At 45.7% G+C, this 22,403-nt stretch overlaps 1 protein-coding gene across 2 annotated transcripts in view; it reads right to left on the bottom strand.

Annotated features, from left to right (window-relative positions):
• Window positions 1-5,722: 5,722 nt before the first annotated feature.
• The window catches only part of LAPTM4B (lysosomal protein transmembrane 4 beta), a 71,229-nt gene continuing 54,548 nt past the window's right edge, over window positions 5,723-22,403 (bottom strand). The window contains exons 7-8 of one of the 2 annotated variants that reach the window (XM_024756628.1): window positions 10,106-10,180; window positions 5,723-7,360 (exon numbers count right to left, since the gene is read on the bottom strand). In XM_024756628.1, coding sequence (XP_024612396.1) covers window positions 7,283-7,360; window positions 10,106-10,180 — 153 coding nt within the window. In that variant the 3' untranslated portion in view covers window positions 5,723-7,282. The remainder of the gene's footprint in view (window positions 7,361-10,105; window positions 10,181-22,403) is intronic. The other variant, XM_024756629.1, reaches the window with a different exon arrangement.

Below are 22,403 nucleotides of genomic sequence, written 5' to 3' on the forward strand. Positions count from 1 at the left end.
GTTTTGTTGGTAGAGCACTCTCTGAAAAGAAGCAATGGAAATGTCTTGACTCATTTAAAACAAGAATTGACAAAGCAATTCCCAAGTACAGAAAGTGCCAGAACATCACTGGCTAAATGTACACTAGCTCTGAACAAAAACATGTAGAAAAGAAGACGCAATAACCAAAGTGTGAAAGAGCTGAGAGTTTCTTTTAGCTAGAGCAAGTTTTAAGACAGCTCAGCATCCCTGGCCAGGCCTAATGAGAGGGTACAGACGCTCAGTGCTTCACCGTTAGCTCCAGGCTATCCATGGAGCTGAGAAGTTTGGGGGGAGAAGGGAGAGTGACTATTTATGGGTGTGGAGTTTCTTTGGGGGTTAATGGAAATGTTCTAAAACTGATAGTGGTGATGGTTGCATGACAGTGAATAATATTAAGAACCGTTAAATCATACAATTCTATGGCATGTGGATTACATCTTCATACATTTTGGTTTATGAGAAGAGGGCAGGTTTTAGTTCCGAGTCCTCATGCAAACACGTTTCGTCTCTTTTTGAACCAGACTGCTTCTCTTCCATGTTAGCACACCTTGCTCAAACACTCTCCTTCCTGGAACCAGGTCTCTCACACATGGGCAGGGGGGGCTTCTTGCCCCACTCCTCAGCTTCCCTTCCTGTGCTTTCACACACCTTTTCCGGAGTTCACACTCCTCCTCTGATAATTACTTTCCACTGCAGGACTTACCTGCTGGTGGGGACTTCTGGACTAGTGTCTGTGGTCCCCACCACAGAGAAATGCGCAAGGCTTTACTGTTGCTTGAGATACTCTTGTAAAGGCTGCAAGACAAACATGCTTTATCACATACAGCCTTTCAGGGGTTCTATTTAAATCTGAAGTGCCCAGGAAGTTGAAGAACACATCAGCTGTACTGGCTCATGGGCTTAGTTGCTCCGTGGCATGTGGGATCTTCCCGGACCAGGGATCGAACCCACGTCCCCTGCCTTGGCAGGCAGATTCTTAACCACTGCGCCACCAGTGAAGTCCTGGTCACTGATTGTTTTAATACATTGATCTACTAGGAAAGGGAAAAGAGGAAGTTCAAGGGAGAGGTACATCTAGCGATTTAACTTTTCATTCAGAGCCCTACTGAATTAGCCTCACATAAAAGGCACTTGATCACAAGAATAGAGCTAAGAATGTCATTTCCTTTTGATTGCAAATTGTGGCAGAGCATCAGCTAGCCCCTCGTCTTAGCTGTCCTTTAATTTTCCTTCAGAGATCAATCCTTCTATTACGGTGTTGCTGAGTTTTGCCTATCACCTTTACAACTTCTAGAAGTCAAGGCGTCCCCGCCCCACAGTAGACACGCTCGTAGGGTCTATGGAGGAGAGACCTCCCTTTGTTCCCCTGCACAGTCTATAGGAATGAGATTTTTGTTTTTCTCCAGTGGTCTCTTCTGGGAGAAGTGGTCTCTGTGGAGCTTGAGCCCCACTGAGTTGTTGTTTAAGAATTAGTCACAATCACCGTGGGTGGGGTCACAGGTGGTTTTAATTCCTCTCATGCTTATTTTATTCCTATTCTAGTAACTATTTTTGAGTTCCTTCTATTTGCCAAACAAGTGCCAGGTGCTGGGGAAGGAACAGACACAGCTTCTGTCTGAGTTTCTTATCTACTGGGAGATTACAGAAGAGAGAAGCCACAGGAACCAGAGTGTAAAATGAGCCTTGATTGGTATGCTATGGTATGCTCTGCTATGGGACAATATAAAATGAATCTCTTCCAAACTAGTGGGTCATAGAAGGCTTCCAGAAGGAAGTGACTTTCAAGATGAGACCCAAAGGATGTTACTAGCTTTATTTTCTATTTTTTCTTGCAATACATTACTTATGTCCTTTTTTATTTTTATCTTTTAAATTTATTTATTTATTTTTTGCGGTACGCGGGCCTCTCACTGCTGTGGCCTCTCCCGTTGCGGAGCACAGGCTCCGGACGTGCAGGCTCAGCGGCCACGGCTCAAGGGCCCAGCCGCTCCGCGGCATGTGGGATCTTCCCGGACGGGGGCACGAACCCGTGTCCCCTGCATCAGCAGGCGGACTCCCAACCACTGTGCCACCAGGGAAGCCCTAAATTTATTATTTTTTTTTGGCTGCACCATGCAGCTTGCAGAATCTTAGTTCCCCGACCAGGGATTGAACCTGGGCCACTGCAGTGAAAGCGCTGAGTACTAACCACTGGACTGCCAGGGAATTCCCTTATGTAATTTTTTAAAAACCCACAAATTTATAATGTTTCCTGATGCCCGAGTCAGACGTGGATTCACCACTAAGACGTTTAAGGAAGTTGGCTCTCAGGGACACAGATGATTTAGTGCATTAACCTCACAGGGTGGGAGAAAGCCTACAGCCGCATGGGAGAGGGCTGCTCTAGTCTGCCTCTACTTGAGAGGCGTGAAAACACACCATGAGATAGGCCTTCTGGGGCGGGGACAATGAAGGGAGTTGGGTCTCACGGCCCCAACTATTCCTCCAAGGTAATGCAGACACATTACATCACTGTTCTACTCCCTTATGATGCTTGAAAACTTACTGTACATATTCTTCTTAAAGATAAATCAGTGCAGTTTAAAATGGTGCCTAATTTCCTCAGAAGAAAACTGCTCACTTAAAACAATTAACCACTCTAAAAGGCCCACCTCAGTTGATCTTTCTTCCTACCTGAATAAATTCTTTCTTAAAAAAATTTTTATTGGAGTATATTGTGTTAGTTTCTACTGTACAGCAAAGTGAATCAGCAATACGTATACATATATCCCCTCTTTTTTGGATTTCCTTCCCATTTAGGTCACCACAGCTGAATAAACTCTTTATGATAAGAATTAAAAGCTGATATTCACAGAACACGATTCAGCCTAATTAAACAGAAAATTGACAGCTTTACTTGTGATACAAACCTCAAGTAAAAAAATCCACCCTAGGGGCTTCCCTGGTGGCGCAGTGGTTGAGAGTCCGCCTGCCAATGCAGGGGACACAGGTTCGTGCCCCGGTCCGGGAAGATCCCACGTGCCGTGGAGCGGCTGGGCCCGTGAGCCATGGCCGCTGAGCCTGCGCGTCCGGAGCCTGTGCTCCGCAGTGGGAGAGGCCACAATGGTGAGAGGCCCGCGTTACCGCAAAAAAAAAAAAAAAAAAAAAAAAAAAGACCTAACGTTGAAAGAACTGAAGGAAGATCTTGCAAAACTACAATAGTGAAATAAAGATACATTTGTTTAGCTAAAATGAATACTGGGGGAAAAGTGACATCACACAAAGGCCACCACACAAGACAGTGTCCTTTGTGCTGTGTGCACCGCACAGAGAGCAGACCCAATGTTCCTTCGTTTCCCCAGAGCTGGGGTTTCCTTAGGTGGAGAGGCCACAGATGGGAGCCTCACCAGCTCTTCAAAAGGTCTACGTTGGATGCCCCAAATTTAGGGTCCCAGGAATCCAGGAGCTGTTGTTGCATATGGCTTTTCATAGGGGGAGCTGATATGCCATAGCACTGAGCTGCGACTAGCAGAAAATCTGATGGCACATTCCCTCCTAGGCTTTCCTGAGAAACTGGCTCAGTCCCTTGATGCTAATTACGCCCAATCTACCCGGGTCACACAGTTCCTCTCCAAACTCTCTTTATTGCAACAATATACCCTGGACATCTTGACACACACCCGAGTTGAAGAGGTTCCCATCTTAATAAGTTTACTTAAAACTTGTTTCGTTTGTACTGCTAATGGCTTTTTAAAAAGTATGTGTAAAGTTTTAGATGGGATAAAATAAATAAAACCTTAGTCCATTGTGCCGTTTTGGGCCAAACTCTTCATTCTGAAGCAGCAGCTGTTTTGCCAACTAGGGTCATATTGATGGGTGTAGAGAGCTGAGAGTTTTGCTTTGATGTAACTTCTTCTGGGTTGGCCGGGTGAGAGTTTCTCTCTTCTGCTGTCTCCACACACCAGTCAGCGGTAGGAATGCGTGGGCTTCTGGGCAGAAGGTCGCAGATGTGGCTGGCTTCCATACACCAGAGTCATCTGGCAGAAAACCTGGCCAGCGTGCAAAAACACTTCAAGTGAATTCCATGGGTGTGGAGACATCCTTGCAATGCCTCCTTTTCCCTTCCCTTTTAGGACATACATGCGAGCTGGCCAAAACTCATTCTACACAGCAGCAGGCACTACTTCTGGTATTGAAATGGCTCAATTTAGCAGGCGGTCCTTTGGCATGAGTTACATCTGCCCTCTCCCCTCCAGAACATAGGAGTCTGCCTACGTGACCAGAAGCAATGTTACTTAGTAACATTTAGGTCCGTTTCCAGACCGGCTGCCAAAGCTGACGTACCTTTTCTTTTTAAATGGAAATAGTGTTTTTATAGTCTCATCGGTTTTCCTCTATCACAAAAGCTCCATTTGCACAGCAGGATTTTTTCTCCAATGGTGACCATTTCACATACAATATATCCCCTCTATGGAGAAAACTTTAATGGTTACAGTCTCTAAAGGTGGCCTATTGAGAACATTACTGAGAAGTACTGTTGCTTAACGAACTGAGGGTGGAAAGACAAATGCAATGAGGTGTGGTTCAGTTTAGCAGTCAAACTAAACAAAGGTTTGTTTGGGGCCAGAAGAGAGTTAAAAAAAAAAGGAGGGGGGAGAAAGGGAGGGGAAAGTGTCAGGCAATCTGTGGGACAATAGGATAGGGTGGGGCAGGGACAAGGACAGACGCAGGGGAGGTGCGGCACATGTGTTTATGTAGGAAGAAGGTGCAGGAAGGGGAGTGACTAGTCTGTCGGCCTGAAAACGTCCATGTGTTGTGCCATTCTGGAAACCTGACTGGCCTGTGCAACGGAAGCTTGGTTTCTAGGGTGGCCAGACCCCATTAAGCCAAAAGATGTGTTTTCCTCTTCTCTCTGTCCAGCAAACAGACTTCAAACCCTCCCACGGGGCTGCTTATCAGTGGGCCCACTTGCACACCTGGTGGTGCTGGACTGAATGTCCCTGACCTTAAAATAGGGTTTTGGGGGGTCAAGATGAAAACCCCGAGGAACCCTCAGTCAAGTGACCAGAAAGTATACAGGCACGCGAGCAATTGAGGTAACTGACTGTTTTGTTTCTCTGTAGACAACAAAATAGAAGAAAGGAGCAGGATATTAAAGTGGGGTTTAAAACACATTTAAAAGAGAGGCATATATCTGGATTGGCGAAGACAAGGACACAGCGAACTGCTGAGTGTGCTCTGGGGGGTCATTTTAATCCAAGCGTCACAACCTCTCCATGGTGCAGACAGGAAGACAATTGCTTACCGTGTAGAGGTAAGTACGGGGGCAGCTTTGGAGCTCCGCCTGGGTTGGTATGTCAGGAAAGCCCAGCAGCATCGTGACATCCTGGTGTCTGTGGTGCTACTGAGTGTCACGTGAACAAGAGCCTCTCCGAGGACCCTACGTAGAGTCTCCAAACCAGCACTCTTCTCCACCTGACCATGTGCCATTTTTCATATTGTAAAAAAAGTATTAGGCAAAGCACTGGAAAATCATGGGGAGTATAACATGCAAATAACTGTGATTTCCTATGTGCCTTCCACAGGGATCAGTGAAACTACCTGACGGGCCTTCCCCAAACCTAACAACCCTTCATGTGTTAATCTTCTGGGTATAAAACTTCAAGGAACAGAATTTCCGAGGTTGAGTTTACAAAGAATACTAATGAGATACACCAAAAGAAATGACTGAGGCTGATTCTCAGGGATAAAAGTCATCCCCCTTGCCTCTTATTTTATTCTACATTTCCAAATTATCTGAAATACCCGTTCAGGAACAAGCCAAAGCCACTCTTATTTTAATCTCCCTTGGAACACAGTAAAATCTGAACAGCGTATTAAAACTGCACTGTGGACAGAAAGCAATCCGATTCGGAGCAGCCGAGCTGACAGAGCTTTGGCAGAGGCGGGGTCAGGAATGCTGGAAGCTCGTGTCTGCTCCTCTCCATTTCTCTTGGCCTAAGATGCTCTGATTTTACCAGCACTGAAATATTAAAAAAAAAAAAAACATATGTGTGAGACAAGCCATAAAACCTCCTCCTTAGGCCAAACCGTGTGTGTCTAACGCAGCCCCACTTGGGCAAGAAGGGTTCCCAGGCACAATCACCAGAACCAAAAGGTGGTTTTCTTGGATGTGGGCAAATCTCACTTTAATTGCAAATGGCTTCATTTACAGCACATTCAATAATGAACAAACAGGAGAGCTGTGACTTTTGAACATGTGACTATATCAAAGTCTCTTGAAATTCAGGTAGTCAAGATAAGGGCATTTCACAAGGAAGCACCCCTGCCACCTCCCGTCTTTCCGAGGACCGTTTTATACTTATTTTAAAAGATGACAAGGCGTATTCAGAAGTTCAAAGGAGTAGGATGTGCCTTGCAGGGAGAGAAGAAAACCTTTTTTTCAGTGTTGGGTAAATACACATCAGCAATTCCACTTGACAAAGGCTGATGGAGGTCCTCCCTGAGTCAGGCTAGGACAGAACACTAAGTGAAAGGGGGCTCTGAGCGGCGATGGGAAGGAAACTGCGAGAAAGGGAGAACCTGATACCACAGTACCAACCAGTTCCCCTCTAACACTCCACGCCGTGACCCCAAATGTGGGCACGCAAGAGCAGCCACCAGGGTGGTGACTGACTGTCCTCGCTGCCGGGAACTGACAAAGGGTCTCAATTTAGCCCGTGGACAAAATCCTTGACCAGCGAACCCAAACTGTCACTGAACTTAAATCATAAAGGATCTAAGGAAATTCTTGTTTTATTTATGTGTATATTTGGACTCCTTACGTGATTCCTCTTCTCCTAAGGGTTTGTTCTATACACTGGAATGGCCTAAGAAAAGCACTGTATAATTCTGACTTTATTTTACGCTTTCAGAAGAGAAAGGAGGGAACGCAGAGAACAGTGTCACAAATTCTTCAACTCTAGGACTCAGCACGTACAACAGACTCCTCGGACAGAAGGTTCATCCGGATTGTTGGCTAGTTTCAATGCCGGGGAAAGCCTAGGGGAGCCCACCGCACTCGCACAGAAAGAAGAATTCTACAGTTACTCTGTCACGGTGCTCTAGCTAAGCATATGTCTCAAACTACAGAGAGTCTCGACTTAACATCTAAAATTTTAAATTGTAGCATTTCAGCAACAAATAAGCTCAGAGAGCTCGTCTCAGAAGTAAAATTGAAGAACTATTGCTCTGATGTTATGGAAGTCAAGCTGTCGCTCTCAGCTACGCCCCACTTCCAGGCTTAGGCAGACACGTAAGGTGGTGGCGGCTCCTTGGTGGCGCCATTCACAGTGGCATCATCGTACGGGGGTAAGAGCACCTGGGAAGAAGAAAAGACAGGGTTAGTGTTTAAAGGTGCACACACATTCCCCTGAGCTTTAATTTTTTTTTTTGGTACGCGGGCCTCTCACTGTTGTGGCCTCTCCCGTTGCGGAGCACAGGCTCCGGACGCGCAGGCTCAGTGGCCACGGCTCACGGGCCCAGCCGCTCCGCGGCACGTGGGATCCTCCCGGACCGGGGCACGAACCCGCGTCCCCTGCATCGGCAGGCGGACTCTCAACCACTGCGCCACCAGGGAAGCCCCCTGAGCTTTAATTTTAACTGGACTTTTCCCATAACCTGTACCAATATCAATTTTCCAGCAAGTGGCTAGACTTTGACGAGAGACTTTTTGAATCCTTAAAGAAGCAGAGGGAAGAGACTTTTGGACCTTTCTGAGTTTTCCAAACCGTGTCCACTTGTACCTGGATGTCACAGTGCCTGGCGGGTCCAAAGGGCTGTGCCTCTAGGACAAGGAAGGAGGCCGTGGTGGCTCTGAAGAGGAAGAAAGGCTGCAGGGTGATGTGTATGTGTGTACACTCAAATAGGGCAGGCGCCTGATTGACCAAGGGGCCCCTCATGGGGATGCCTGAGCAGTGGACTGGGAAACACAAGGGCTTTGGTACCAACCTGGACTCAAAGCAGGGCTCAGCCACATCTGATCAGCAACACCATGGGTAGGTTGTTAGCTAACCTCAATATCTATGCCTGCACAATCGGGATAGCTGAGAATTAGAGGTCTATAATACCTAACATACTGTGTGATACACACCTGACATGGCAGATGTTGTCTGTAAAAGGCTAGAGAGGAACGAATAAGTATCAGCATTAAGTTGATGAATAATGTTTCTGTTCACACTTCAAGTATAAAAACAATTGCATGTAATTGTTTATGAACCGTCAACCTAAAAAAACGCTGGCTGACTTTGGCTTCCTTGAGTAGTTACAAAACAGAGAGAGTATCAACTCGATATGATTAGCCTTTATTCAGTCAACTAACGTTTATTATACACCTACTATGTGACAGTTCCTGCCCTTAGGAAATCAGAGATGAGATGAGTTAAACCTTACTCAGCTCGGGCTTCCCTGGTGGCGCAGTGGTTAAGAATCCACCTGCCAGTGCAAGGGACACGGGTTTGAGCCCTGGTCCGGGAAGATCCCACGTGCCGCGGAGCAGCTAAGCCCGCAAGCCACAACTACTGAGCCTGCGCTCTAGAGCCCGCGAGCCACAACTACTGAGCCCGCATGCCTGGAGCCTGTGCTCCACAACAAGAGAAGCCACTGCAATGAGAAGCCTGTGCACCACAACGAAGAGTAGCCCCCGCTCGCCGCAATTAGAGAAAGCCTGTGCGCAGCAACGAAGACCCAATGCAGCCAAAAATAAAATAAATTAAATAAATAAATTAAAAAACAAAACAAAACCAAAAAAACACCCAGCTCAAGGGCTTTGTGGAAGGAGAAAGAATATTCACAAATGAAATGGAAAACAAAACCACCATTTTGTTACTTTTTCTATTACGGACATTAACTTAAAGTGGTAAATGGTTATCAATTTCATGACTTTTCATTTACTTATCCCTTTAGGGAGGACACTAAAATTCTCTTTTCAAGTTTCTGTTCTAAGTTTTTGTCCTACACTACTCCCCCCATACACACACACATACCCTCTCTAACTTAACACAGTTCACCACTTAGTTTTCTCTTCTTCCAGTCTTACAGCTCCTGTCGGGCTGAAGCCCTGTCTTACTTAACCCCAGGATTGGGCCCAGGGCCTATTTACTAGCTGGAACTCAGAAGATGTCAGTCACATAAATGAGTGAGGTATCATTTAGGCTGGCCCTTGGAGACTGTACGGTTGGTGCTGGGGCAGGGGTAGAGCCTGGCATTCTAGGCAGGGGGCATCTGCATGGTTAGGGTCCAATCAGGAGACAGAAACCACCCAGTGGTTTGAACAGAGAAAGTTTAAAAAAGAATTATTAACAGGGGATTGGAGGTATGGAGAACTAACTAAGGGGGAAAAAAGAGAACTCTAACAGGTATTAGCGCTGAGCGAGGGTACTCAAGAAAGGAACAAACATGGAAAGCGTTCGCCTCCCTAAGGCTGGGAATCAGACACTGTTGGCTCAACCCACTGGATGGTAGAAACGTTTCAGGCCAAGCTAGTGAACCACCTGCTGAGACACGGCTGCAGAGGTGCTGTTCACGGGGAGAGGGAGGTGCCACCTGCCCTGGAAACTGCCTGAGATGGAGGTGCGCTGGGAAGGCCGTCAGGAAGAGGGAGTGTCGGTGCCGCTGCTCCGGTGGCCGCGGCCAGCAAGATCCGGATGCTGTACTACACACACAGACCGGAGAAGAAAACACTGTCCTCCTCCAGAGCACTCTGCCCACAAGGCCAGATGGCGGAGTGGCTGGCAAAGGGGAGACTGTCACAAGGCCAGCTCCAAGTAGGCCGACCTGCGAACGTGGGACCTGCACAGCAGGAAGCGGGTAACTGGCTCAGCAAGACACGAGGACGCCAACGGGCCTGAGAATAGCTCCCCAAAGTGGCGGTGATGCTGCCCCTGTGTTCGTATCAGGCGTTACCCAATCAGAGTCAGGGCCAATGTTCGGCTGCTGGTGGTGCTAGAATGGAAGGAGCCTCCAGGGCACGTTCAGTACAGGACGCCGGTCCAAGACCAGGAAGCATTCCTGTGTGCTCCCCACAGAACGAAACCATATGCTCTGCACCCAACAAGTCAGCACCTACCGAGGACGCAGAGGGCGCTGGGTCGTGCCCACACACACCGGAACACACCTCGCTGTCTGCTGAGGAACTCACACCCTGGAGAGGGCAGAGATGGGCGCAATGGTTAAGACTGAGCGTGATCAACTTGTGGGGGTAGATGAGATGTGAAAGCACAGACAGGGACAACTGATTTAGGCCGGAGGGCAGGGACGGTCCTCAGGAGGACACGTTGAATCAGGCAGAGAGGAAAGAGGACAGCACTGCAGGTGGGGAGGCAGGAGCACGGGCAAAAGGAGGGAAGCTGGAGGGAGAGCTCCTTCTGGGAACCCAGGGGTTGTGATGTGAATGCTTCGGGGAGAACGTGGTGTAGAAGAGGCGGGAAAGACAGGCAAAGGCCAGGACACGGAGAGGGCCTTGAGTCCACCTTAAGGAGCTTTTCCAGTCTTTGGCAGCAGTGTCTCCACTAGGAAGCCTACAAGTCCCAGCTCGAGCTGAGGAACAAAGTGTATTCTCTACACCAAAGCCACAGCCCTGGCCTCTGCGTCTGCACATCTGACTCAAGGACTGAGTCTCCAGCACCCATGTGTGCGCACGTTAGATGCGGTAACTTATAACCAGCAGAAAGAGCTGTGATCAGCAAGAGAAACATTTGATTTTGCATGACTGAGTGTCAGCATTATGCTCCCCAACCTCATTGAACAATTAGCTGATTCCTATCTGTCATTATCCTTGGAGAAGTGACCCTAAAGCAGAGTGGAGCTACTTAAAAGGGAGTGAAATCAGCCATCACATCCAATTTATTTTTCTCCCTGAGCAAAATGTAACACTCAAATTCTCCAAAATGTTCACAGATGATTAAACACAAAATTTTCTTTAAGAAGAAGAAAAAAGTCCTGCACATTTGCCTTTTGCTTGTTAAAAACTTATTTTCACGGTAGGCTTGGCTATTTATTTTCAAACTTGTTTTAAAGTTTCATTTCGAATCATTGACATCCTAATGGCTTTTTCTCTCAAACATTCTATTGCCTTGGACCCTTTAACCAAAGTCAAGATGCCTGGTGAAGACATTCTCCTTTCACTAAGACTCTGACACCCTCAGGCCTGTCTTCACCTCCCCATTACCACATACTAAATGCTGACCATAAAAATACTCTTCACAGAGCACTTCATGCTCCTTGAACTACTTTTATTATTTTTTAATTTAATTAATTAATTTATTTATTTTTGGCTGCATTGCGTCTTCGTTGCGGCACATGGGCTTTCTCTAGTTGCGGCGAGCGGGGGCTACTCTTCGCTGTGGTGCGCGGGCTTCTCATTGCGGTGGCTTCTCTTGTTGCAGAGCACGGGCTCTAGATGCGTAGGTTTCAGTAGTTGTGGCATACGGGCTCAGCAGTTGTGGCTCGCGGGCTTAGTTGCTCCACAGCACATGGGATCTTCCCGGACCAGGGCTCAAACCTGTGTCCCCTGCGTTGGCAGGCGGATTCTTAACCACTACACCACCGGGGAAGTTCTCTGAACTACTTTCAATGAAAAGTTCTCCAAACGGAATTGGTTTTAAATTCTGAAGTGACAGTGTCATCTTTTTTTTATTATCTAAATGATGTTAATTTTTAATGATGATTTCAAGGAAGGGTTGGTGAAGTCAGGATTGCCATACTGTTTGTATTACAGTCTGTTAATACTGACTAAAAACACTTGCTACTGTCCTTTTCTTCTAGTATCAATGAAGTACTTGGAAATCGGAGAAAATAACTATAGGGTCAATTAAGATAGAAGATGCCAATTAAGAGGCCATACAAAACTGATTAAAACACAATGATTTTGGTCTTCCCTGGTGGTGCAGTGGTTGAGAGTCCTCCTGCCGATGCAGGGGATGCGGGTTTGTGCCCCGGTCTGGGAAGATCCCACATGCCGCGGAGCGGCTAGGCCCGTGAGCCATGGCCGCTGGGCCTGCGCGTCCGGAGCTTGTGCTCCGCAACGGGAGAGGCCACAACAGTGAGAGGCCCGCGTACCGAAAAAAATAAAAATAATAAAAAAAAGTAAAACACAATGATTTTGACATTTTTAGAAGCTGGCATTTAGTTAAGCCCAGTTTTTTATTTTAAGAACTTTAATCATTCACAATGAATGACCAGGACTTCCCTGGTGGCACAGTGGTTAAGAAATCACCTGCCAATGCAGAGGACACGGTTTCGATCCCTGGTCCTGGAAGATCCCACATGCCACGAAGCAACAAAGCCTGTGTGCCACAGCTACTGAGTCTGCACTCCAGAGCCCACAAGCCACAACTACTGAGCCCAAGCACCTAGAGCCCGTGCTCCGCAACAAAAGAAGCCACCGCAATGAGAAGCCCGTGCACCGCAACGAAGAGTAGCCCCTACTCGCCACAACTAGAGAAAGCCCATGCACAGCAACGAAGACCCAACACAGCCAAAAAAATAAATAAATAAAATAAAACAATGAATGACCAAAAAATAATCTCTGAGGACTAAAATTATAGGTCATGTTCTCCTTCGCTGTCTGGTAAACAGCAGCTACTCAATGAGTAGATAAACACAAATGTATTATATATCTCAGCCACGCACCACTTTACTTCAAGCAATATTCAATACAACCAAAACTCTAATCGAAGTACAGACCCTTGGAGTTTGTCTTAATAGGATCTCAACCACAGAGTGACTGATGGTGGAACTCTGTTCCACACAGATGGAAAATCCCTCTTGTCAATGACCCCAGAAGGGCATCTGTTCATTAGGAAGATTAGCATCCATCTATATATAGTATCTCTTAGGAGCTCTTATGCTAGGTGACATGTGCTGGTGGGAGAGCAGCTCAGCATTCATTTCAATTCAATTCAACAAATATTCGAGGGAAACTTCATTCCTACCTATATCAACATACAGAACAGTTGGAGGGACAAATAAATTAACATCAAAGGCTGCAAAATGTAATACCCTGGAATAGAAGTGATTCCAACTGGCCATAAATCTGCAAGCCATTAAAATTTGGAAAACTAATTCCATCAAATAGTAGGAAATAATAAAACGCTCAAGAGGAAAGAACTACTTATTGGGAAAAATAAGAAATGTTTGGATACTATGGTTAGAGTTTTACTGTAATATCAGAGTTAAGGCACTAAAGGCTTATTTGGAATTGTACGGTTTGCTAGGACTACATTACATGTAAGTCACGTAAATGTCTTCAGACATTCACAAAATTACGTGCCAAATTTTACGTGTGTGCATTTATTTTCCAGGGGAGGGTGTTCAGAGCTCTCATTAGATTCTCAAAGAGCCATCTAGAGATTCTGGGGTCCAGGACTGGGGGGTGCGGGGGAGGGCAGTACAGGGCACGAGGTAAATTGCACCAGAAGTCTGTCCACTGGCCCCATATCCTAATAAGGGTGAGGTAAGTTAAAATGAAATCAAGGCCCAGGATGACAGCTGTGTGGCACCTCACCCACCTTGGAGCAGGAGAAGCTCCAGCAAAGAAGGAGGACTGACGGGTTATCTCACAGAGTCAAACATTTGGAAAACATTGATAGGTAATTGACAGATCTGGGAGATAGGGGTGAGGTAAAAGGTCAAAAACTTGGCAGCTGAAAAAACAAGGCAAATGTTTGCTCGAGGAAAACAAAAATTGTACAAGAAAGGGAATGTACATGACAGAGCTGTGCACAGAACAACAGTCACATAATCAAGGTAAACATTAACTGGTGATGTAACCAGAAAATCTGATGTGACTGTATTAGGTGGATGAAGGCAGTAGAGAATATGGGGAGGAGAGTAAAAGTTCAATTCTATTCAACACCAGGAAGTCAAAAGGTATCTCAAATTGATCATCGAAAAATTAGTAACACAGACATATTATTTTAAAATATGTAGGTAGCGCTTCCCTGGTGGCGCAGTGGTTGAGAGTCCGCCTGCCGATGCAGGGGACACGGGTTCATGCCCCGGTCCGGGAAGATCCCACATGCCGCGGAGCGGCTGGGCCCGTGAGCCATGGCCACTGAGCCTGCGCGTCCGGAGCCTGCGCTCCGCAGCAGGAGAGGCCACAACAGTGAGAGGTCCCCGTACCGCAAAAGAAAGAAAAAATAAATAAAATAAAATATGTAGGTAATGGAGGTAAATACAAGAAACAAGTAAGAGTTGACAGTGTTTACAGCTGGGGTGAAAAGTGGAGGATAGTCACGAGAATGGCAGAGGACCACTGAGAAATCTTGGGAATTCCCTGGCAGTTCAGCGGTTAGGACTCAGCGCTTGCACTGCTGAGGGCCTGGGTTCAATCCCTGGTCAGAGAACTAAGATCCTGCAAGGTGCAAGGAAAAAAAAGAGGGAGAAAAATAAATCTTTCACTAGCATGATTTTTAGCTATGTACATGTAATGCTGTGTTAAAAATAAAAGTGATATTTTAAAAATAAGAGAATAATCATGGCAGTCTTGAAGGAAAGAAGTCAGTCATCAAGGGGCAACTTTCAACCTGAGGGCAGTGGGCAGGCTCATAGCTACCTCATTCCTCTTGCTTCTTGGCTGGTGGGTGACATGTGTGTTCGCCGGGAGCCCCTGCAGGGGTCTGGAAAACGCTCCTAACTTGCCCAAGATGTCCCTCTCTACGCCGGGAGGGGTGGTGGGGGCTGGACTCGTGCAGCTGAGACGCTCACAAAGCAGCCAGGGAGCGCCTCGCAGATGGAGGTCCCTGCCTAGGAGGTGAAACGTGTTTTCACGGAGCAGCTGGTCAGGACCTGGCCCCCTGCCTGCTTGAGACTCTCCTCCAGACCTGTGAGACCCCACCTGATCTAGGGTGCTCCAAATACCAATGGAAACTAGAGAACTACGATGCCACGAGGGGCCCCCAGGATACCTGCTCTTCACGCCACTCATGCCCAGGCCAACAGCAGCCCAGTGTCTGGCTCTCTCCTGTCTCATTTATTTCCATGACTCCCTAGCACGGCAAGTTCATTACCAATCTGACTCCTTTTCCCTATGATTTTTCCCTCCTCAAATGTTCCTCTTGCTTTGTATGTCACTCCGTACAAAGCCCAAACAACCCCAAGCTCATGTTAAAATCACTTCCAACACAGAGATCTGAAATAGTCTAGCCTCGATTTCTCTCTTCTCCTCTGAGTTATGCTGTGCAATTGCAGTATGACAAATTAATTTTTTAAATAAAAACACCAGTTAGATATTTCCATATTCTTTATAGATAACATGAAGTCGTAACACTAGAAACGGCGTAACGACAGTACAGCACTCTGAACTCAGACACAAAACCACTCTCTTAAAGCACTTACGTAACTAGCTTATCAATTAAATTATATGCTATCTTGTACTATTATTAACTGTCTTGTAAACATTTACCTTTCTCCTCTCCAAAAAGTTTCTAAAAGGCAAGAGTCTTACACTTCCATAGTCCTTTCTTAGCACTGGTTTTTAGACAGAGGTGTGTCCAAATTTGAGTCCTATCATTTCAGCTCTATGGCCACGGTCCAATTCTAGAGGCAATATGGGGTGGGGGGAGTCAAACTGAAATGAGACATGGGTTCAAATTCCAGCTGTGACGTAGCAACCCTGGGGTCCTGAGAAAGTTAGTAAATCTACCTGAACTTCAGCTTCCGCACTTATAAAATGGAGACCACGATGGATACTCCTCAAAAGACTGCCGTAAGGATGTAAGGGAGGCGCCATACCTAATGCACCAAGGACAGGCTGAGCACTTGAGCGCTCAATAAGTGGCAGCAATTCTCCAACTGCAGAAAGAAACCAACGCGGTATGATTGTCCAACTAGTTCAACTACACACCTTCCTTAAGAAAGCAACACCAGTAAACACTACTCACAAATTGATTCATGTGGGTCAGAAAAGGAGTTCCTCTTCCCTCTCAGGTGGCTGCAGGAAGTGTAAGAGGCTAACCATTTAAGCTGCTCTGAGCCTAACTCTTCCTTAGCAAAAGTAACTGAATGATGAGAAACGAGACAAAGTGGACACCATTTCTACCGCAGGCTGCAGGTCTGTGGAGCTGTGGGCACCTCTCACATAGTTATAGTTCTAAAAGCCAAAGTGAGTGTGGTTGAAACACCATGTCCATCCATTCACTCCTCACCCCAGGACACCCGAGCAGCCCCCAGAGGGCAGCTGTTGTGCCAGCTGCCGGGGAGGCGGAGATGGAAGGCTGGAGGATGCCCATCCCAGGAGTGGGGGAGAGCGCACGTGACCTGTCCCAAGAGACTGAGAAACACCTGTAAAGGTGTAGGTGGTTTGCTTTAGTTAGAGACCTGGGTGCGTGAGTCGAGATTACAAGGGATGAGCCTGGAACAACAGGCGAGCAATACCAGGAAGTGAAAATTTCTTCTTTAACAACCAGCCGTCCTCCCCAGCGTGAGGGGGATGGGAGCTTTGGTGATGTTCATGTGTCAGAGCCTCCCGTGGGCGTACACAGGTGTGTTTTTACAAAACCAATTGCCCTTCTCTCCCACTAAAGCACGGACAAATAAAATACCACTATAGGGCTTCCCTGGTGGCGCAGTGGTTAAGAATCTGCCTGCCAATGCAAGGGACACAGGTTCCAGCCCTGGTCCGGGAACATCCCACATGCTGCGGCGCAACTAAGCCCGTGCGCCACAACTACTGAGCCTGCACTCTAGAGCCCGCAAGCCACAACTACTGAAGCCCGTGCGCCTAGAGCCTGTGCTCCACAACAAGAGAAGCCACAACAGTGAGAAGCCTGCGCACTGCAACGAAGAGCAGCCCCTGCCCACCGCAACTAGAGAAAGCCCACACGTGGCAACAAAGACCTAACACAGCCAAAAATAAATAAATAAGTTTATTTAAAAAAAAAAAAATACCACTATAAATGGAGACGTCTTTTAGTATTCATGAGAGCACAATAGCTCACGAGACCCACGACTGTTGATAACACAATCAGTAACAGTCCCTCAAAGCTGCTTCACAGTTAAGACAAACTTGGCAGGATGAAGTTATCACTCCACTCCCTTCTCTGGCCTCAAGAAAATATCAGAACGCAAGACAGCATAGCTGAGACCGATGTTGTTACAGGGATAATCCTAAAGCTGTCCTTATTCATTCAAAGGACAAAAAAAAAGCAAACCGTTGGTAAACTGAGATTTTAAATACCACCCCGCAAGTCACAAATCATAGAGCAAAGTGGAGTGACATCACAGTTGAGAAATGCTAAAGTTATAAACAGCAGAGCCCCTGAAGACTTTTAAATCCAGGGAGGACAAAACCAGATTTATGTTTTAGATCCATCTGACCGCAACAGAGAGAAAAAACTGAAGAGAAAGTAGAGTTCAAGGCTAGAGGCTAAAAGCCTACCTCTAACAAGTTTAAAGATGGCCCCTCGGTTACAGGCTTGGGTGATTAAGTGGACATTGCTACCATTCACTAGAATCTAAGAAAAGAAGCAGATACGGAAGAAACGGAGTGAGCTCTGCAGTGTGATCCTCTCTGGAGATGACCACAGGATGACTGGGGACATCGGCACGGAGTTGATCCGGGTCACAAGATCTAAGCTACTTCCTTCAACTCGGTAAAAAAAAAAAAAAAAGAGAGCAAGACAAATGATTTGTTAAATACTGTTCATTCATTTCATCAACAAATGCCAGTCGTACTATGTACCAGGCACTGAGGATACCACACCACCGACACTTGTAAGGTCTGAGCCAGCAGACAGCTTATGTGCTAGGGGAGGAGTCTGATAAACAGAGTTTTTCTTCCATGGCGAAGTGCAGAGCTTCTCAACCGGTGTCCATTCGCAAGAGTGTGCCATACAAATGCTGCAGTTTTCTGTTTGCCACCATGTTGAGAAGACTGGGGTACCCTGGGGTAGTAGCCGAGAGCACGGACTGTGGAGTCAACCGTGTGGGCCGACAAACTTCCCAACTCGGAGGCCTTGGGCCAGTCACTTCTTTAAGCCTCAGCTTCCTCATCTATAAATGGGGACGATACCAGTCGGTCTCACAAGGTTACTGAAATGAATAAGCCCAAGTAACGTGCTTATTATTAGCACAGTACATGGCAGGCACTAAGGCTCAACAAATCTGAATTTTATTCCATACGTTTGTGAAAGGATGAGATGGCTTGCTGTATTGATCAGGATACAAAATAAAACAAATGAATGTTAAAATGACCCAGAAATAAGGCAAAATAGAAATGTTTTGGGTTATCAAGTTTTTATTTCTATATATGGATGGATGGATACATATATACATATTTTGACAAATAAGTATAGAGAGAGAGAGGGAAAGAGGTTAAGTAAGGGGTGTGTGTGTGTGTGTGTGTTACTTTTTTTTCTGGCAGTAAACTAAAACAGGACTTTATAGAATGGATCTTTGTATAAAAGATAGTTTCTTATCTTTGCATAAGAGCTTTAGCTGCGGTTTTTCAACATGTTAGCAACTATTTTGCAAGTGAATTATTCTCTTATTGATTTCCACTATAGTTTGTTAAATATAAGCTGGATTTAGAACTACTGGCAAAACAATAAATACGGGAGAATGAAAACTTTCTCGGGAAAAAAAATATCCTTATAAAAAGGACCAAAAGATTAGGTGCTGCTCTTCGCCATTCCACTTGCAGGAGGGGAAAGCTCTATGCAGGCCCTAAGTAGGGTTATTAAATCCCTTGGGATGGTTCAAACAGTTGTCCTACAAACACCTAGAAAACTCAGCTTAAACTGCCACGAAGGCAGGGGTCTGTGAACGGATATGGGCCAAATCTGGCCCGCTGCCTGTTTTTTTGTATGGCCTGAGGGCTCAGAATGGTTTTTACATTTTTTAAAAGAAAGACGTTTCGTGATGTGTGAAAATTATATAAAACTCAAACTTCAGTGCAACACAGCCACGCTTGCTTGTGTATGTATTTTCTACAACTGCTTTCACACGACAACAGCAGGGGTGAATAGCTATGACAGAGACCATATGGCCCGCAAAGCCTAAAATATTTACTATCTGGCTTTTACAGAAAACAGTTTGCCTCCAGCTGAACGAAGGAAAAGCATTACCCTGAATTCTGACCTTGGAAGATGTGATAATATCAGATGTGAAAGTACAAAGCCCCAAAACAATCGTGTCATTTAGAGGCACTTGAATCTTCCCATGGTCCATTTAAATTAATCCCAAGTAGCCAAAGTATTTTTTTCCTTTACCATTTATTACACCCCTAATAGTCTACAATGTACCTTGTTTAAAACAGGCAGCATTTACATTGACACCACATTTGCCTACTTAGATGTGAGTGAGCTTCCTTTACTCGGGCCAAACAGGAAAGGGGAGATAGGTGAACCATGAATCTCCAAGATTAACTGAAATAGCCATCTGGGCATTTGCGATAGGATCATCGCAAACAGGAAGTTTGGGCTTAACTTTTTTTTTTTGCTGTACGCGGGCCTCTCACTGTTGTGGCCTCTCCCGTTGCAGAGCACAGGTTCCAGTCGCGCAGGCCCAGCGGCCATGGCTCACAGGCCCAGCCGCTCCGCGGCATGTGGGATCCTCCCGGACTGGGGCACGAACCCATGTCCCCTGCATCGGCAGGCGGACTCTCAACCACTGCGCCACCAGGGAAGCCCGCCTGGGCTTATCTTTAAGGCATTTAGAATAACTGTTTCCAAACTTTTAAAATAATTCCACCTATAATATACACCAGTAAACACACACATACACATAACATTTCTGATTCTAATGTACACATTTTTGCACATTTTAACGTCTGAATTTAGGCTGTGCCTTGTAACTAACAGCACCTGACAATAAGAAGCACCTAAGATAATGGTGCAGTTTACAGCCAATGGTATCTTGTACTCAATTCAACACACCAGGAGTCGGAAGAACAAAAACAAATTCGGAAGATCCTAGTGAAACCTTCCCCCACCTACAGAAGGAATAATTTCCAAAGACAAATAAGGTGGAAAGTAACTGTATCCTCAATTCACTGAAGAACCAGTATAAACTGTCCTCACCTGATTTTATAGGAGGAAGTCATTATTTCCCTTAATTCTCAGCAGAGAAGCTACTCAAATTCTCTCACAGATTATACTTACAATATAGAATTATTTCAAATCTTCCGTATTGGGTCAAAAATCCTCACTGGTGAGATATTTGGGCAGGAAACACCAAAATAATACCGTGGCCCAAATTGAAAGCTAAGATGCACTAAAATATCTAATGTTCAAATAAATATATCTAAAGTAACTATATTTAAAACTATATAACTTTATCAAAATCAGTATCTTAAGAGCTACATTTTTATCTAAAATAAAAATATATAACTATTGAGGAAGTAGAGGGAATGCCCCATCACAGGCATCTCAGCTGCTTCCTGTCCCCCAAGCCTGAATGTGCTGTGCCACCTACTGTGCACATCTCTTTTGGGATGGGGTTCTACCCTGTGTGTTGCACGGGCTGCCAACCAGGCCGTGCTCAGCTGACTGTGCTCAGTGGCTGCCAGGGTACTTCGGCTGGAAGGACTGCTCAGAACCTCAGACTCCCGTTTTACCTGTTCTCCTTCCCCACACACTTCCCTCCCTCGAATTAATGGAAAGGGACAGATATCTTCTGCTTTGTTTTCTAGTATTCAAGAAAGCAATCGCATAATTTCCTATTACCATCTAATCTGTTGTCTACAAGCTTTGCCTTCTCATAGCTGTAACTGTAACACAAACTTCTATATTCTTTTAAAGCATCATAAGCCTTTCCTCTGCTGTTGCACTGCTCGTAATTTTTATGGCAATAAGCAGATTTTATCAAGTGGGCATACCCCTACTTAATCAAACTGGTTCCCAACTACTAGACAGTGAAATTGGATACTTTTGCTGTTAAAAAACAATGCCGCATGAATATCTTAAACACGGTTCTTTTTTACTACTTCCTTAAGATATATTCCCAGAAACTTTCTTAGAATGTTGAAAAATAAAATTCAATGTCTCCTTTGTCCCTAGAGTAAAATCAACACGGATTCTATTTTGGACATGTGGGATAAAATAAGTCAAGTACTGAGTGTGTTTTAAAGTAAAACACAATGAAAATAGAGGGTGATTTTATAATTGATTCCCTGCAAAGCTAAATTTTTCTTACTTGCTATTATAGGAAGATTACAATTGAGCGATTGATTAATATCCTTTATTCATGTTCACAGTGAAAACTGGGTCTATTTGAACTGTTCTTCCAGAACTTTTAGGTGTCAATTATCTATGTGTTGGTTTGACCGCTCCAGTTGTTCTCTGGATGAAATAACTGGAAACTTATATGGGTCAGAGATAATTTCCATCAGATTAGTATATTTTTTTCAAAAGTTGTATTTTACTGAAGAAGGGAAAGAAACACGAGCTGAGTTAACATCGCACACTGTCAGCATGCAGCGTGGAATACGTTAAAGCAGGGGAAACGCTTTCCAGAGGAAATCTCAGCGGGCATCCAGCCCAATCTTATCCACGATGCTTTTCTATCAGAACCAACAGACAAGTCTGTCTGAAGCCACGTGCCCATATGAAGCTATTAGGAAAATGCGTGGGGCTGAGTTACAGAAGGGAGGGCTATCTAACACAACAAGGGAACTACAAGGACCTACTGTATTGCTCAATATTATGTAACAACCTAAACAGGGAAAGAACTTGGGAAAAAATAGGTATATGTATATGTATGTATGTATGAATGAATAAATAAATAAAGCAGCTGTCTTGGTGTCACCAAGTTTACTTCTAACTTTTCTTCCACCTCTTTTTTTTTTTGCGGTACGCGGGCCTCTCACTGTTGTGGCCTCTCCCGTTGCGGAGCACAGGCTCCAGAAGCGCAGGCTCAGCGGCCATGGCTCACGGGCCGAGCCGCTCCGCGGCATGTGGGATCTTCCCGGACCGGGGCACGAACCCGCGTCCCCTGCATCGGCAGGCAGACTCTCAACCACTGCGCCACCAGGGAAGCCCTTCCACCTCTTTCTTTAATCCACCCTCCCATTCCTTCCCCTGAGCTAGAGAGCAAAAATAAGCAAACAAAACGAAGTCTCACTGTTTTGGAAGTTTGTGACTTGACTTGAGAAGAATCATCAAAATGAATTACTTTCCTGCTTCACTGCTGCTTGGCCTGGTCAATGCCCCGCCAGCAGCAACAGGGAGGAACACCCAGCCCTGGCGGCAGTCTGCACAGATGACAGTCTAGGAGGAGGGTGGCGGGTAAAGAAAGACCGGAGCCAGGCTGTGAAGGTTGTGATCCCCTCTCCACTCCCCGGGCACGCACCAGCTGTGTGACCATGGGAAGGTACCCACTTGGTAATTTCCTCTTTCGTACCCAGGGATCTACTTCAAGGACTCTTG

Source organism: Neophocaena asiaeorientalis, unplaced genomic scaffold, assembly GCF_003031525.2.
Source record: "Neophocaena asiaeorientalis asiaeorientalis breed wild unplaced genomic scaffold, Neophocaena_asiaeorientalis_V1.1 scaffold29, whole genome shotgun sequence".
Lineage (NCBI taxonomy): Eukaryota > Metazoa > Chordata > Mammalia > Artiodactyla > Phocoenidae > Neophocaena > Neophocaena asiaeorientalis.